Source organism: Aspergillus bombycis (genome assembly GCF_001792695.1).
Source record: "Aspergillus bombycis strain NRRL26010 chromosome Unknown contig00025, whole genome shotgun sequence".
NCBI lineage: Eukaryota > Fungi > Ascomycota > Eurotiomycetes > Eurotiales > Aspergillaceae > Aspergillus > Aspergillus bombycis.
Genome location: NW_019170027.1, coordinates 293,946 through 309,139, shown reverse-complemented (window position 1 = coordinate 309,139; position 15,194 = coordinate 293,946). Strand labels below are relative to the sequence as shown.

Genomic DNA, 15,194 nt, shown 5'->3' with positions numbered 1-15,194 from the left:
TTGCATCTCACGTTGTGCCGTGGAAATAGCTTAATTGCAGTTCACATTGTTTGTGGTATATCACTCATATGGTCAAGGAGGGATATGACCCAAGGCACTAATAAGCAACAGACCCATGATGCAGGATTAGGCCGTCCCCCTACCTTCAATCTTGAGAGATTGTATGTACATTGGAGGCATCCCAACAGCTAGTATGATCCACTCGGACCGCGCAGTTCCATCCTCATCGCCCGCTGAGATGAAGGGCCGGCTTTCCCTGATTTTCAAGGGCATACTAGTCTCTTTAACCATTATTGATCTTGACGATTGGAATTTTCTCCAGGGTCAGAGAGACGATTTTCTTTGGTCTCTCGTACAACTTCCCACAGACAGCGAAGGCCCCAGAAGCCCAGTTGAGGTGGTGTTGTCTTTTATCCGATATTTACTTGACCAGGAAGCAACACCTCCATCAGCCCTTCGAGCAGTGGTCCGCGCGTTTGACGATCAATTTCTACGGGACTCCGAGGTACATGCAGTTATAGCCCAGATTACAAAGAGTCCAGCTGAACGTGGACGATGGCTGGAGACATACTACCGGGCGGCGTGTACGACGCCCGGGGCTTATACGGGTCCTCAAAGCGCCCTTTTGCAGGAGGCACTACGAGGAAACTTCCAGCTGGTGGGCATCTTTGGAGGACAAGGGTCTAGAAATACATTATGCATTCAGGAGTTGAGGGAGCTTTACAATACCTACCAGCCATTTTTGGGCGATCTTTTCCGCGTTGCTGGTGGCCGCCTTCGCGATCTATCCAGATCTCCTGAGGCCAGCACTCAACTTAATCATCCTTTGGATTTGGAATCTTGGATGCGCGATCCACAAACCACCCCAACTCCGACGGAAATGGCGGAGGCACCCGTGAGTATGCCGATCACCGGCCTGCTTAGCCTCGCCCGGTACGCCGTTTCATGTCATCTCCTGGGCCTTACACCAGGACAGTTGGGGTCCCATTTCAACAGCTTCACGGGCCACTCCCAGGGCATATTGACTGCAGTGGTTGTCGCATTATCGGACACATGGGCATCGTTCTACCACTATGCGGAAATGGCCTTGGAGCTTCTGTTTTGGATTGGATTTCAATGCTACAAATCCACTCCTCGAGCTTCATTGCCTGCAAATACCGAGAAGTCTCCGTCGTGCATGCTAGATATCTCTGGGATGCAGCTTTCCCAGGCAGAGTCAACAATTGCTCAGATCAATGAAGGTCTCGATGCCTCCGAGAGAGTACATACGAGCGTTGTGAATACGCGTGATCGGGTGGTGATCGGAGGGCCTGCTGGATCATTAGCACGCCTGGACAGCTATTTAACATCGATAGCTGCCTCCAGCAATAATCAGAACCGGGTTCCTTTTAGCAGCCGCAAGCCTATATTTAGTCATGGATTTCTTCCTATCAGCATTCCATTCCATACACCACACCTAAACCACATCTCAACGGAATTGAAAACACGATTTACCGACAAAGTGGTCATCGGAGCACAGCTCCGCTTGTCTGTTCGGCACACCAGGACTGGACACGACATCAAGCAGTCGCGGACTGCAAACCTGATTCCGATGCTGATAGATGCCATCCTGCTTGAGATTTGTGACTGGCCCGCAGCTCTGGCACTCCCCGAGTCCACTACTCACATCCTTTCATTTGACCCTTCCATGGCTCCGTTGGCCAAGCTGAATGTAGATGGACGCGGGATGCGAATAATAAGCGCCCTCCAGACTGATACCCAGGACGAGGAAATCGGGAACATACTTGACCTGCTCTCACCATCACTTCTGGATTCGTCCACCAAAATACGGCCATGGGGCCAGCGGTTCCGACCACGATTATCAGCATCGGCTGGCGGCCTAGGTCGGTTGGAAACCAGACTAACAGAGCTGTTAGGTACACCCCCGGTCATGGTTGCTGGTATGACACCGACTACAGCGCATTGGGATGTTGTTTCTGCCATTGTTAATGCCGGCTACCATACGGAGCTGGCTGGTGGAGGCTATTATAAAGAAGGCGATCTCTCAGCGGCGGTCAAGAAAGTGCTTCAAAGCATCCCTCAAGGGCGGGGGGTCACGGTGAACTTGATATACGCAGACCCAAAGGCCATTAGCTGGCAAATTCCTCTACTGCAGCAACTGTCTCGAAACCAGTATCACATCCAGGGCCTAACTATCGGAGCTGGGGTGCCATCTGCCGATGTAGTGGCTGAGTATATTAACTCTATAGGGATTCAGCACATCTCCCTAAAGCCAGGATCCGTGCCAGGTATAAGGGATGTAATCGATATCGCCAAGGCACACCCGAACTTTCCAGTGATCATGCAATGGACTGGAGGGCGTGGGGGTGGTCATCACTCGTTTGAGGACTTTCATGCACCTATCCTGAGCATGTATGCCGCTATACGTAGATGTACCAATATATATCTGGTGGCAGGGAGTGGATTTGGAAGTGCTGATGATATCTACCCTTACCTAACGGGCACTTGGTCCGTTGAACTCGGGTACCCCAAGATGCCCTTCGATGGAGTCCTGCTGGGAAGTCGCATGATGGTGTCCAAAGAAGCACATACATCCCAGGCGGTGAAGGAGCTGATATGTAATACACCAGGGGTACCCGACAATGAGTGGGAGAAAACGTATACAGGCTCTGCAGGAGGCATCGTCACTGTGAAATCAGAGATGGGGGAGCCTATACATAAGATTGCCAATCGTGGAGTCATGCTATGGGCGGAGATGGATAAAACCGTCTTTAAGCTTCCGAGGGAGGATCGGATCGCCTATCTTGAGAAGAACAAAAAATACATAATCGAGCGACTCAACTCTGACTACGCCAAACCCTGGTTCGGCCGCGACTCGAAAGCCAATGTGGTCGACATTAGCCAGATGACATATATTGATGTCCTACGCAGGTTGGTGGAGCTGATGTACGTCGATCATCAGAAACGGTGGATTAATGCGTCGTATACCCGTTTCGTCCAGGATATCGCTTTCAGGACATTGGAACGATTAGCCATAGGCCATGGAGAAGCAGTATCCACCTCGGTTTTGGAAGACGACCCACATTTGTTCCTGGAAAGCCTTGTAAAGGTGTGCCCCTTGGCGCGCTTCCAGCTCCTCAGTCCAGAAGATGCATCCTTTTTCATAGCAAGATGCAAACAGGGGGGGCAAAAGCCAGTGAATTTTATCCCGACCCTTGACGAAGACTTCGAGTTCTACTTCAAGAAAGACTCCCTCTGGCAGTCCGAGGATCTTGACGCTGTCGTCGGCCAAGATGCTAGCCGAGTTTGCGTGCTTCATGGCCCAGTGGCCGCCCCATACTCCACACGATCGGATGAATCTGCCCAGGACATTTTGGACGGAATTGTGTACGGTCTAATTGACCGATTCCAGAAAGGTCGTCGAAGAATTGGCGTAGGGTGCCAGCCGGAGAGTCGCTGTCAGACTCCTGACTCCTGTTCCGCTGCCTCTAGTGGACCAGAATCAGAGGTTTCTGAGGCTGAGAGCGAGACCTCCGTCGCGTCCAGCACTCTGGAGCAGCCTGTTCATGCTATTCTAGGCGCAGTCCATGGGTTGCTGTTTGACAAATATATTACGCAGGGTCACAAACGTACAGAGAACCCATTTCGGTCACTACTTGACTCCCCCCAGCACATCGCCAAACATTTCAATTATGAAAGCTCTGAGTTAGTGGTCTCGGCACCTTCCAACTCTAAATCAAAGGAATACATTAAAATCCAGTGTCACGATGGTCAAGACATTGCAGTTGAGGTACATCAGCCTAGTGCATATAGTCAGAACTCGGTTGTGTTACCACTCAGGTATCATTTCGACGGAAGCAGCCGAGCTATAACCGAAGTCATGGGAGGTCGAAATGAACGAATTAAGTCTTTTTACAGTAAGGTATGGTTTGGCAGGGAGATTGACCCTAATCTGACTGTTCATTCCACATTTCACGGCCCAGAGGTGACTTTCACCCGGCGCTTGCTGACGGATCTATCGTTGGCAACTGGGTGTGCTTTCGAGAATAAAGACCTACCGTTTTCAAGCTCTGATACGCTGCCTATTAATGTTGGTATCCTGGCTGCCTGGGAATCCCTAACCCAGCCACTCGTGCTAAAGGATATCAGTGGTGATCTTCTAGCTCTTGTTCATCGATCAAACAAATTTGAGTATGTGGAAGGGGCCACTCCATTATCGTTGGGTGATACAGTCACATCGACGGCTCGTGTTAAAGCCGTCACAATCGAGGCTGCTGGCAAATTGGTGGTCGTTCAGGCCATCATCTATCGAGCCGCTGAAGAGGTGATGGTAGTAACATCTGAATTCCTTTTTCGTGGAGAGTTTCATGACTATGAAACCACCTTCAGACGTACAAGGCACCAAAGGTGGGCGGTCAAAGCGTCGTCGGACGAGGATGAGGCTGTCCTCCGTGACAGGGAGTGGCTTCACCTTGATAATGACTCGTCTTCTATCATTGGACAACCACTTATATTTGAACTGGAATCCTTTGTCACCTACCAGAGCATAGCCAAATTTGGAAGTTTGCAAGTTCAAGGCTCGGTCTTTCTCAACTCAGGAACTGGAGAACGACAGAAGATCGGCTCAGTAAGGTTCCAATACGGTCCATGCGTTGGAAACCCTGTCCTCGACTTCCTCGAGCGCAAAGGGACCCTTGTGTCAGGAGCTCGGGTGGAACTGGAAAAGCCGGGTTGGTCTGGGAAGTCTTCTATCGACGTAAAGATGCCGAAGGACGGCCATCAGTACAGTGACGTTTCAAAGGACTACAACCCAATTCATACGTCACCGACGTTCGCCCGACTTGCAAATCTTCCAGGGACAATCTGCCATGGCATGTATACCTCTGCGGTGGCTGCTGCAGCCTTTGATCACCTTGTGTTGGATGGAGACCGACAAAGATTTAGGCGGTTTGAGGTGTCGTTTGTGGATATGGTGTTGCCGTTAGAATCGCTAGCGGTCCATTTGCAACACATTGCCATGGCGCAAGGCCGAATGTGCTTCAAGATTGAAGTGGTTCGGAAGAGCGATTCTAGAAAGGTCATGGAAGCTGATGCGGAAGTGGAACAACCTGGGACAGCCTATCTGTTTACTGGTCAAGGGAGCGCGTCCCCTGGTATGGGTATGGACCTCTACAACAGCAGCCCATTAGCCAAGGCCATTTGGGATGATGTTGATAAGCAGTTTAAGGATACCTACGGTAAGTGGCCTTGCACCCGGTGTAGCTTTAGACACTATCGCGAGAGCAGAGCGCTAATGGAGTTACAATCTTGTAAAGGGTGGTCATTACTTGAAATCGTCAAGAACAACCCCAAACACCTCACGGTACACTTTGGAGGTAGGAAGGGAAGAGCTATCAGAGACACCTACCTGTCCCTGTCGGCTACCGTGGTTCTACCGGATGGCAGCATCACACAGCGCCCTCTGCTGCCAAATTTGACACCCAAGTCCGCATCTTACACTTTCTCAGACCCTCGTGGCCTGTTATTTGTAACCATGTTCACCCAGCCTGCCATTCTCGTGCTGGAGAACGTCGCCTTCGCCGTGCTCAAGGCGAAAGGCTACATTCACGAAGGAGCCATGTATGGTGGTCACTCTCTTGGTGAGCTAGCGGCTTTGACTTCCCTCCTCGACCGGGTCTCGATTTGGTCCATCGCGCAGATTGCCTTCTATCGTGGGCTTATTATGGGGTATTCTTCAAACACGGGAGCCACAGAGGGCGCTGAATTTAGTATGGTAGCCGCGAACCCAAAACGGGTTGGCAAAGGTAAGTTTGGCTTCGGTATCTCCCGCACCTCTGGTCTAATATGTACAGGTTTCACACCTAAAGACCTGTCCGACATCGTTCGAGCGATATCTGCTGAAAGCCAGCAGCTGCTGGAAATCGCCAACTTCAACGTGGAAGGAGAGCAGTACGTCTGCACAGGAACTGTAAGTACATCGGATTAGGCTTTCCTATGGGTGAATAGCGTAGGGACAATACTCATATTGTGACAGACTCCCAACCTCTATGTCCTTGGGAAAGTTCTTGACCATATCGCGCACGGCAATCATCCACTCCCCAGCGTGTCGGAGAAGGAGCCCCCAGAGGCTTCCAATAGTCTTCAAAGTATCATCGCAGGCCATGTACAGGAAAGCAACAGGCTCCCTACTCCAATCAAGCTGGAGCGCGGTCGAGCAACCATTCCTCTGCATGGCATCAATACGCCATTCCATTCAAGCCATTTACGGACTACGGTGGATGACTATCGTTCATTACTGCTTCGATCTGACGTTGTTAATTGGCGAGGAGAGATTGGAAAGTTGGCTGGCCGATATGTGCCCAATGTCATCGGCAAGCCTTTCTCCTTGGAAGTGGATTACATCCAGAAGGTATTTGACATCACCGGGAGTCCTGTTCTACAAAAGATACTAGGGAGTATCCAGTGATGCAAGGTCTGTTGTGATCCACATATACGGTAGATGCATACCCCATATCTTTCATTGCTTTCTTTTAGTCTTGTGGTTATTTTCGGGGGAGCAACTATGGAGAACTGGTGTGCTTCTATAGATATGTAACAATCTACGCGTTTGGGTGTCTGTTCCCTTTGGTTCACGCATAGGATCTTGAGGTGCCACTAGGAATCGACAATCGACTATGCATTTGCTCGACTACTGTGGTCTTGATCAGGGTATTTAGGGCATATCCTTGCCAGCCATTCTTCCCAGGTTGCTTTTCGCACAATGTGATACCCAGATGAGGCAATAGTACACAGCTGCAATGACCCTCTACATCTAGCAGGACGGCAATGGAAAGAGCATACGGCTGGCCTTCCCTATCTACAAGGCAATCTGGCTCTACAACCCGCCCAAGCTCCACACGTTCCAGCAGCCTGCGCGGCAAGCTTAGCTTACAACTAGTTCTATGCAAGATTGTACCCCTTGAACTGAAGGTTCGCACTATCAGCATTCCACGACTGTGCAGTCAGCCAGCCACGGTCGCTTGACCGCTTGAGCCGAGACCTACGAACCTCACCGACCCCACCCAGCAGGTCATGGCCATACTATAATTCTAGTTGATGCCATATTTACCGCTGCGAGGTGAATCACGCTGTGGCCTGAGGTAAGGGACCGCATATCATTTAGCATGTCTCCCGTTCCGAGCGGAAGTTCACACCGACACTGCGTAGCCCGTAAAAAGGACGGAGAAAAGTACGATATCATAGTACTGTATTGTAAATATGCAATGCAAATGGGAATGAGTCCAGATCTGTTCGATCCCCGAAGTAGTATCCGTAAATAAGATTTTTTTTTCCCTTTCAAACCCCCACCTAGACCAAACCGAACGAGAGCAAAAAGAACGAAAAGAAAAGAAGTGAAAAGAAAAAGACAAAAAAAAAATAAAAAAAATGAAAAAAAAAAAAACAAGAAGAGGATTGCATATGAGATATCATCTACATGATTGGGGAAGAAAGTGCCACGTCTTCCATGAATTCCATAAGCAGTTGATCGGCAGACAAAAGTTTGTCATGGCCCCATACAGCTGAAAAACCCTGACGATGATCTGATATCAAGCTTATTACATCAGGCGTGAACTTAGTTACGATAGAAAGAGGAAAGAAGAAGGACCTGAAGGGAAATTTAAAGGGCAGATTGAAAGTTTCGCCGCAGTATTTTCTACCAAGTCTTACAGTTGCATTCATAGGCAGAATGATATATTGAATTGAATGATGACCACACGCACTTGGATCAAAGCTTTCGCCGACGGATGTCCTTCTCCTGCAATCACCATGCCTATCTCGGGTACGCAATTGACATCCATCCCGGGGACGACGGAATCCGCGACAAGCTCGGCTGCCAACGTGGGCACAGACGACCTTCCCCTTCGAAATGCGTGTGACAGTTGCAACGCGGCGAAAGTGAAGTGCTCTAGGGATAGGCCATCCTGCCGGCGCTGTCATAGCCGCAACATTTCCTGTGTATATGGGGTGTCCCTACGAGGGGTTAAACGTGCAGCAACATCGAAGCGCACCGAGAACAACTTTCTACGCACCCCTCCGCTACAGGAGCCGTTTTCCCCCTCGACGACTCCCAGCTTTCCTGAGGAATTACTCCAAGATTGGGAATATGCCTTGCCCGCCGATTCCTTCCCTGGCAAGGAGATCGACCTGGATAACCGATTTCATCTTCTCAATCCTCCGCTGGCCGACTCATACAACCTGGCCGGCGTTGCTGCCAGGGCTACTAATTTACCTACCCATCCGAATTCATCGACCTCCACACCACATGCCTCATTATTTGGCACCACTTGCCACTGTCAAAGTATCCTAGCTCAGAAGCTGGCGAATCTTAGTGTTCGGCCGCAGTCGGATACGGTCGCCTTTGACGAGTTCCTAATCAAGCACAAGGCGACCATGGCTGTCTGTATCTCGGTGCTAGAGTGTACCAGTGCCCATCATAAACAGGGGATCCTGGTACTGGTGGAACTCGTCGCCTTATTAATCCATATTCTGGAAGGGTTTGATCAGGTAATATGTGGGCTAGATAGCCACGGAAGACAGTCCCCCACGTCCGTGCGACTTTCTCTCGGGTCGTATCAGCTTGACCACGGGGAAGAGCGGGTTTTACAGGCCAATCTTCTTCGAATTGAGCTGGCCAAGGTCGGAACGTTAATACAAAGCCTCAATCAACAATACAGTCCCACGATAAATGGTACTCGGACCGGGGACATATCCCTAATATCTCCGTTACTCGCGGATCTGAAGAAGCAAGCTCGTGCCAAGTTCGATCGAATTCGGGGTTGGGAACCGTGTCTCTGAATCCACTATGGATTTTACGAAGTGGATGTATAATTTAATACCATTTCCGATCTGGCTATTGGACTTACTTGATTTTCAGCTGGCGTTGAGCACCAGCCTTGCCTCCTGGAGCCCTCCTTGTTCTCTTTCTTCTCGTTCTTCCTTCTTTTTTCCTTTTCACGGCGTGGGGTAATGATATCTCGGTTATGTCACGGGTTGTTTCTTGCTTTCTTTGGTTGGGTAATGGCCATGGTATTCAAGACTATGCATGATGATGTACCTAGGCCGGGACAACATATCCAAATCTGCGGATTTGGAAGTGTCTCGGATAGACAAATAATACAAACATGTTCAAAACTGGGACGGTATAATTATCACCCGTAGTGACTGATCTGTTTCAGCAAGCTATACATCCCCTGGCAGGATAGATTGGGTGGATTTAGCGACGGTTGTGCTAATGAGAGTTGAGGAACGTCGCATCGTATCTGCCCGGGTTTGGATACAAATACACAGATAAGAGATAGCATCTCAGCTATCGGGCATTCGCAGATATGCGCCAGTCTAGATCCACCCAAGGGAAGACATTCTCCCAACGGTGGATTGTTTTTTGGTTCGTTGCAGCATGTAAGTATTAATCATTTCGGCTACTGCCATTGGTGTGGTTGGGGACTCGAATATTTGAGGCCCACCGGCGGACTTTGGGGGACAGGACAGGACGGGGGACCGCCAGGGAAGATACAGACTAGCCCCGGGTTCTTGTTCCCCCAGAGAGGCTGTGAGAATGGATCTGTGAGACGCTTCTCGAACCTCTCACATGGCCGGCGATGCCGTATCCATCGGTGAAGGCACCTGGCGGTTAAAACCGACCGGCGCGCGAGCGAATGCGGGACGCCGAGAAGGCCGAAAACCGGCGCCTCTTCATAAGTGTACCACTTGGGCGAGTTCATATCCAGTTATTAATGGTTCCCCAATACGGAGTTCTACTAGCTCGTTATCAACAAGTGACCATGGCACCAGCAGAACACCCACAGGTTGTTTTTGGCACCGCTTCCTTCGGCACAGGATCCCCTCAGGCCAAATTCTACGATGAGGCAACCGCATCTCCCATCCTGACCACCCTACAGGCGAGAAATATTACTGTCCTAGACACGGCTCGGGCGTACCCCGTGGGGTCCCCGGGTACCTCGGAGAAGATCCTCGGGCAGCTGCGAGTTCCTTCTTGGGCCACGGTCTCCACCAAAGTCCTGTCCTGGAAGCCTGGATCCCACCAGGCGGATCGAGTTAAGGAAAGTATCACGGCGTCTCTCGAAGCGCTCCAGACGGATCAGGTGGATATCTTATATCTCCACGCGCCAGACCGGGCTACCCCATTCGAGGAAACGTGCCGAGCGATCGATGCTGAGTACCGGGCCAGGAAATTCGCTCGGTTTGGTTTAAGCAACTATACCGCAGAGGAGGTCGAGGAAATCGTGACCATCTGCGAGAAACATGGTCTGGTGAAGCCGAGTGTGTACCAGGGCCGGTACAATGCCATCATCCGCTCCGCAGAAGCACAGCTCTTCCCTGTTCTTCGACGGCACGGGATAGCGTTTTACGCGTACAGGTAAGACCAGAACTCGATCAACCATGCAGCTGTGTGATAGTGGTAACTTCAACTCTCCTTGCATGCTAGTCCCGCAGCAGCAGGCCTCTTCACTGGGAAGGTTTCGCCTGAATCCACCCTGCCCGGTTCACGCTGGGACAAAAATGTAAGTCACCCATCGCGGTGCTGATCAGTCCGCCACACTAACGCACCTGCAGACTGACATGGGCAAAAATTACCAAAATACGTATTTTCGACCAGCGGTCCTGGCCGCCGTTGACGAAACAGCAAAGGAAGCAGAGGCGGCGGGGATCAGTGGGCACGCGCTGGCCTTACGCTGGACGATCTACCATTCGGCCTTAAGCATCAGTATGGAGATTCTGTGATCATTGGTGCATCTAGCCTCGCACAGTTGGAGGCTAATCTGGACGCGGTCGAGGCGGGTCCGTTGAGTGAGCACTTGGCAGGTTTGGTTGACCAGGTGGGGAAGTTGGTTGGGGACGAGGCAGCTCCCTACCATCTGTAGGCATGGTATGTACAGTGCATCGCTTGCAATAGCCGTGGCATGATAGGGTTTGTCTATCTACTCCGCTACTAAGGTTTCGGGCAATGGTTCCTAGAACTGTCTAGTATCCCATCACGGACGAGTTCGGCATGTTTGGCGGCTGTTACTGGGAGTAGACTAGGTATAGACGTGCATACTGAATCCACATACGTCGCTGTCCGCTTGGGAAAAGAAACCCTTTCCTGGTCGGACGATGTGACCTGCCATAATATTCCAAGCTCTTGATCGCATATCACTTGGCCCAGACCACCCTAAGGCGGAGGACCACGGTGCTGAGTGAAAATTGGGTACATTAAAGCCCAGAACTGTAGGATCTAGAACTAATATGTAAGTAATTTACAGAATAGGACTCCAGAAAAAGGACCCGAGAGTAATAATCACAATAATACTAATAGCAATACTAATAATAACAATACTAATAATAATCTCGTATGTGCAGACACTCATCCGGTCTAATCAGTCGGTATCTCTCTAGGCCTTGGGTCGAATAGAGAAGGGATTGCTGAACAAGTCACTCTCGTCATATGCAGCCTTCACCTCAGCCAGACGATCAACATTCGTACCCCAATAGGCGTAATGAGGGTCGACCTGGATTTTAGCATCAATATAACCCGCGTAGGAGGCGCTTCTGTCACAACCACAATAGGGTTCGTTAGTAAAATGATCACGTTCGAGACCCATCGACGGAGATCTTACCCTAGTTTTGCAAGCATGAGCTGGTCCAGTTCGTCGATGAATTGCTGTCCTTGCTGCATCACCTCCACGTCCTCCACCTTGCTCACCTCCACGCGAAACATGATCTCCGCATCCTGAAACCAAGGAAATGCACTAGTTGACGGGGGAGCGCTAGACATGTTAAACGTGGTGATTTCAGCCCAGACACCCAGCTCAGCTGGCAACTGTCCGGTTCTGTCAATTATCCATTGCAGGTCCTCATCGCTGAGGCCGGAATGACCAAGCTTCTGGATGTAAGTCTTCTCCACGATTCCCAGATGAGGCCAGAGCATTGCTTGCGGCTCGTCCGGGAGAGCCGGTGTATCGTCAAAGCTGTACGAGACATTGTTGATGGGCACAATGTCATCCGGTACAACATTATAAAACAGGTTGCTCAGGGCGTGGGCCGTCTCGTCATCCGTACAGGTTTGCTGTGAGTACACCCAGAAGTTACGCGAATTTTCAGTACTGCAGTTTCCAGTAATGTTAAATTGTGCGCCGGGAACAGCAAGAAGTCCAGACTCCTGCATGAGGGCATCCAAGTTACCCTTCGACTCTCCGATATACCAGCCCAGGATATTGGCACGGTCGCCGTACAGATTGAGCTGAGAATTGAACCGAGGGTCCTGTGCCGGCGCCCAGTTGACGAATGTTTTCAGAACCTCCAGTCGAGACTCCTTGGGGGCGTTCATGGACAGCATCGCCGACCGAGGTATCGTCGTGAGTTTCAATACAGCTTCCACGGTGACGCCGAACGTGCCACCTCCTCTCATCGCCCACCAGAGATCCTGGTTCTCTGTCTCGGATGCAGTGACGACGGTCCCGTTTGCCAAAACAACCGTAGCGGACTCCATCCAATCCACCGCAAGACCGTACTGGCGCATTTGCATATTATACCCTCCCACACTGACATATCCACCTAAACCTACAGATGGACAGATCCCGGCAATCCAGGTGCGGCCGTACTTGCCCAGGATGCTGTAAACGGTGCCGAGTCGTGCACCTGCGCCAACAACCGCTGTATTTAAATCCGACGAGGGTTTAACATGGTCAATATGCGAGATATCGATCACCAATGTCCCATTGAGCGCGGACCAATTCTCGAAGCTTTTTCCAGGGTCAGCTACGTGCGTGAATCAGCGCGGAGACGGGTGGCCTTACTGATGCGCTCCAGACCGCGGTGAAACGGTGTATCCATTGTCATAGCCACACTTGACCAGCTTCACTACTTCGTCAATCTCAATAGGGTATGTTACCACTGCTGGGTATTGGCGGGCCCTTTGGAGAGTTAGCCTGGATCTAGAGGGCTTGGGATGGCTTAATTACAAGATGACCCCAGTCGACACCGTCTCATACTCCTTCCTATCCGGAGTCACGATCCGGTAATCATGCAGGTATTCCTTCAAGGCACCCCGCACGCATTGCAGAAGGTTGTTCCCGGCTGTGCTTGGATCGGGGGGTTGTTGTGCCACCTCCAGACCCGCAGCGAATGCAAGTTGCACGCCGGAGAGAATCGACACAACTTCGGAGAAATGGAACCTCATGGAGCCGACTAAATACAATCGTCTGTGAAGGTGCGTGATTCCTATAGCTAACTGATGACCGGATTCCGTGCAGATATCGTCTATGGCGCTGTTATATAGCACTCGACGGCGGGGCAGTTGTCCTTAGGCTACGAAGCCCCTTTTGTCGTTTCCTATTCCCCTGGTTTCCTTCTTCTTGGCTTCTACACATACCTACTATTTCCGTGCCTGCGACGAAAGAAAAAGCAAAAACTACCCCTGACCAATACGGCGATTGCCCGATGATCGCCTTTCCTTGTATGGGTCTTGCAGTGGGGGTAGAATACTCTCACTCCACTAGGGGGCGGAGGAATATTACCACAGTGGCCAGTGCAGGAGCACCGAATTGAGATATCATCGATCATCATTCCCGAGGCTGAGCCAGCCATGGTCAAGTCCGAACCACCCTTCCTCTTTCTCTTTTCTCTCGATACTATTTTCAACCCCTTGGCGATTATATGCTGGATCTATGTTTTCTTACCCCGCCAATTTGGCCAGCGAAACGACTGCCACCTCCCAGAAAGTGGAAGCTATAGTCACATGAGTCACAGCCCCATGAACAGAAAACCAATGAATTTATTTTCTGTGCATGAAATATCCGCTGCTGGCAATGACAGTTCGTAGAAGTTACTCTTCGTCTGCGGCTGTAGTTGCAGACGACCCTGCATATTACCGCTCACATCGATAGGCAGGGGCCAGCCCAATCAATAGATAGTGGAGCAATGTCTTGAAAATAATGACCTGTTGAGCACTTACTCCAATGGAGATAGCCATTTGGAGCTCACAAAGTAGTAGCTAAAGATACATTGTACGAGGAGGATCCATTGATCTAGCTCTAGCACGAGAGAATGGCTCGACGAAGACGATATTTCCCGAGTGAAGCTCTGGGTTATCGTATATCTTGAATACAAACATCACAAGCAAGAATAACGTCAGGCCTGTGTAGAGACTGGGCCGTCACAAATACCGAGTACAAGGTGAACCATTTACATGCGTGGCCGATGGGGACGACAAGTGATGCAAGGGTGAGAAATACTCTAGCTGCCTTGGCTCCCCACCAACATCTGGGGTTATATTATTCTTGGTTCTTTTGGGCTTGAAGCTCTACGTTCCAGATGACAGTCCCTCGTATCCTCGCCCTCACGCTAGTCGAACTTGCCAGCAGCTCCCCGAAAAACCCTCTCAAAGTCATATTCATTCCAGCGCACTAATGTCTTGATCCCCGCCCATTTCCATACCCCATCAACCTTCCGATACGTAGTTGTCACCACTCCATGTCCATGGCCCTTCGCCGCCACAGCGGCCCGTCCCTCCTCCCACCGGACATGAGCAGCCCTCGATTGGGAGTGACTGACAATCTCATCGTCCGACGTTTTCTCCCACTTGGTAAGGCCGAGCATATGCTGAGAATCGATATTGGGATCGCCTAAGAACAGTGGGTCCTTCATCATCTCGACAAAATCGTCCGCGGGCAGATCAGAGAACTTGGAATTATTGACTTTGTTGTAGTCAATCTACATGGATTCAGCACTGAGGGTTACTAAATCATCCGGAGATTGGGGCCCGGCCGTTGGTGCCATACCGTTAGAGTAGGGGCGAGAATAGACCGAAGGCGTGCCCAGTCCTGTAACTCGGGTTAGACAAGTGAGAGATGAACCTAGGTTTGCGGTCCCCCGCGGGGGAGAGACATCTACCTTGGAGTCGTAACTTTCCGCCCACTCATATGCTAGCTCACTGACCTCAAGCCATTCTACACCCTCGAAGATTCGTTAGACCCACTCAGGAATGGGTTGCCTGGCGCATAGTGCTTATTTACCTTCAAAGGTTGGTTTGGTAGTAGGTGCCATGGTATGGAATTTCGAACGTATAACTCTGGATACAGAAGAGCGAGCTCCAGTTCACACAGTAAAAGTCTCTAGTGATATAAAATGATACTCTACTATTCCCAACATTACGG

General features: G+C 50.6%; 5 protein-coding genes across 5 annotated transcripts; 3 read left to right on the top strand and 2 right to left on the bottom strand.

Moving 5' to 3' along the window:
• Positions 1–193: 193 nt before the first annotated feature.
• Positions 194–6,466, top strand: ABOM_004000 (uncharacterized protein; the record flags this gene model as incomplete). Its single annotated transcript, XM_022531130.1, has 4 exons — positions 194–5,237; positions 5,316–5,804; positions 5,853–5,968; positions 6,035–6,466. 4 exons carry the CDS (start codon positions 194–196, stop codon positions 6,464–6,466), a joined length of 6,081 nt encoding a protein of 2,026 aa, XP_022390950.1.
• A 1,340-nt stretch (positions 6,467–7,806) lies between these two features.
• ABOM_003999 (Zn(II)2Cys6 transcription factor domain-containing protein) lies at positions 7,807–8,835 on the top strand (the record flags this gene model as incomplete). Its single annotated transcript, XM_022531129.1, has 1 exon — positions 7,807–8,835. The coding sequence occupies one exon, from the start codon at positions 7,807–7,809 to the stop codon at positions 8,833–8,835; it is 1,029 nt and encodes a 342-aa protein (XP_022390878.1).
• Positions 8,836–9,821: 986 nt separating this feature from the next.
• Positions 9,822–10,922, top strand: ABOM_003998 (aldo/keto reductase family protein; the record flags this gene model as incomplete). The annotated part of the gene is made up of 3 exons (XM_022531128.1): positions 9,822–10,417; positions 10,487–10,562; positions 10,713–10,922. 3 exons carry the CDS (start codon positions 9,822–9,824, stop codon positions 10,920–10,922), a joined length of 882 nt encoding a protein of 293 aa, XP_022390877.1.
• A 510-nt stretch (positions 10,923–11,432) lies between these two features.
• On the bottom strand, positions 11,433–13,219 carry ABOM_003997 (uncharacterized protein; the record flags this gene model as incomplete). Its single annotated transcript, XM_022531127.1, has 4 exons — positions 11,433–11,589; positions 11,658–12,782; positions 12,837–12,953; positions 13,002–13,219. The coding sequence occupies 4 exons, from the start codon at positions 13,217–13,219 to the stop codon at positions 11,433–11,435; spliced, it is 1,617 nt and encodes a 538-aa protein (XP_022390955.1).
• A 1,163-nt stretch (positions 13,220–14,382) lies between these two features.
• On the bottom strand, positions 14,383–15,084 carry arp1 (scytalone dehydratase arp1; the record flags this gene model as incomplete). Its single annotated transcript, XM_022531126.1, has 4 exons — positions 14,383–14,751; positions 14,820–14,861; positions 14,932–14,987; positions 15,054–15,084. The coding sequence occupies 4 exons, from the start codon at positions 15,082–15,084 to the stop codon at positions 14,383–14,385; spliced, it is 498 nt and encodes a 165-aa protein (XP_022390954.1).
• Positions 15,085–15,194: the final 110 nt, after the last annotated feature.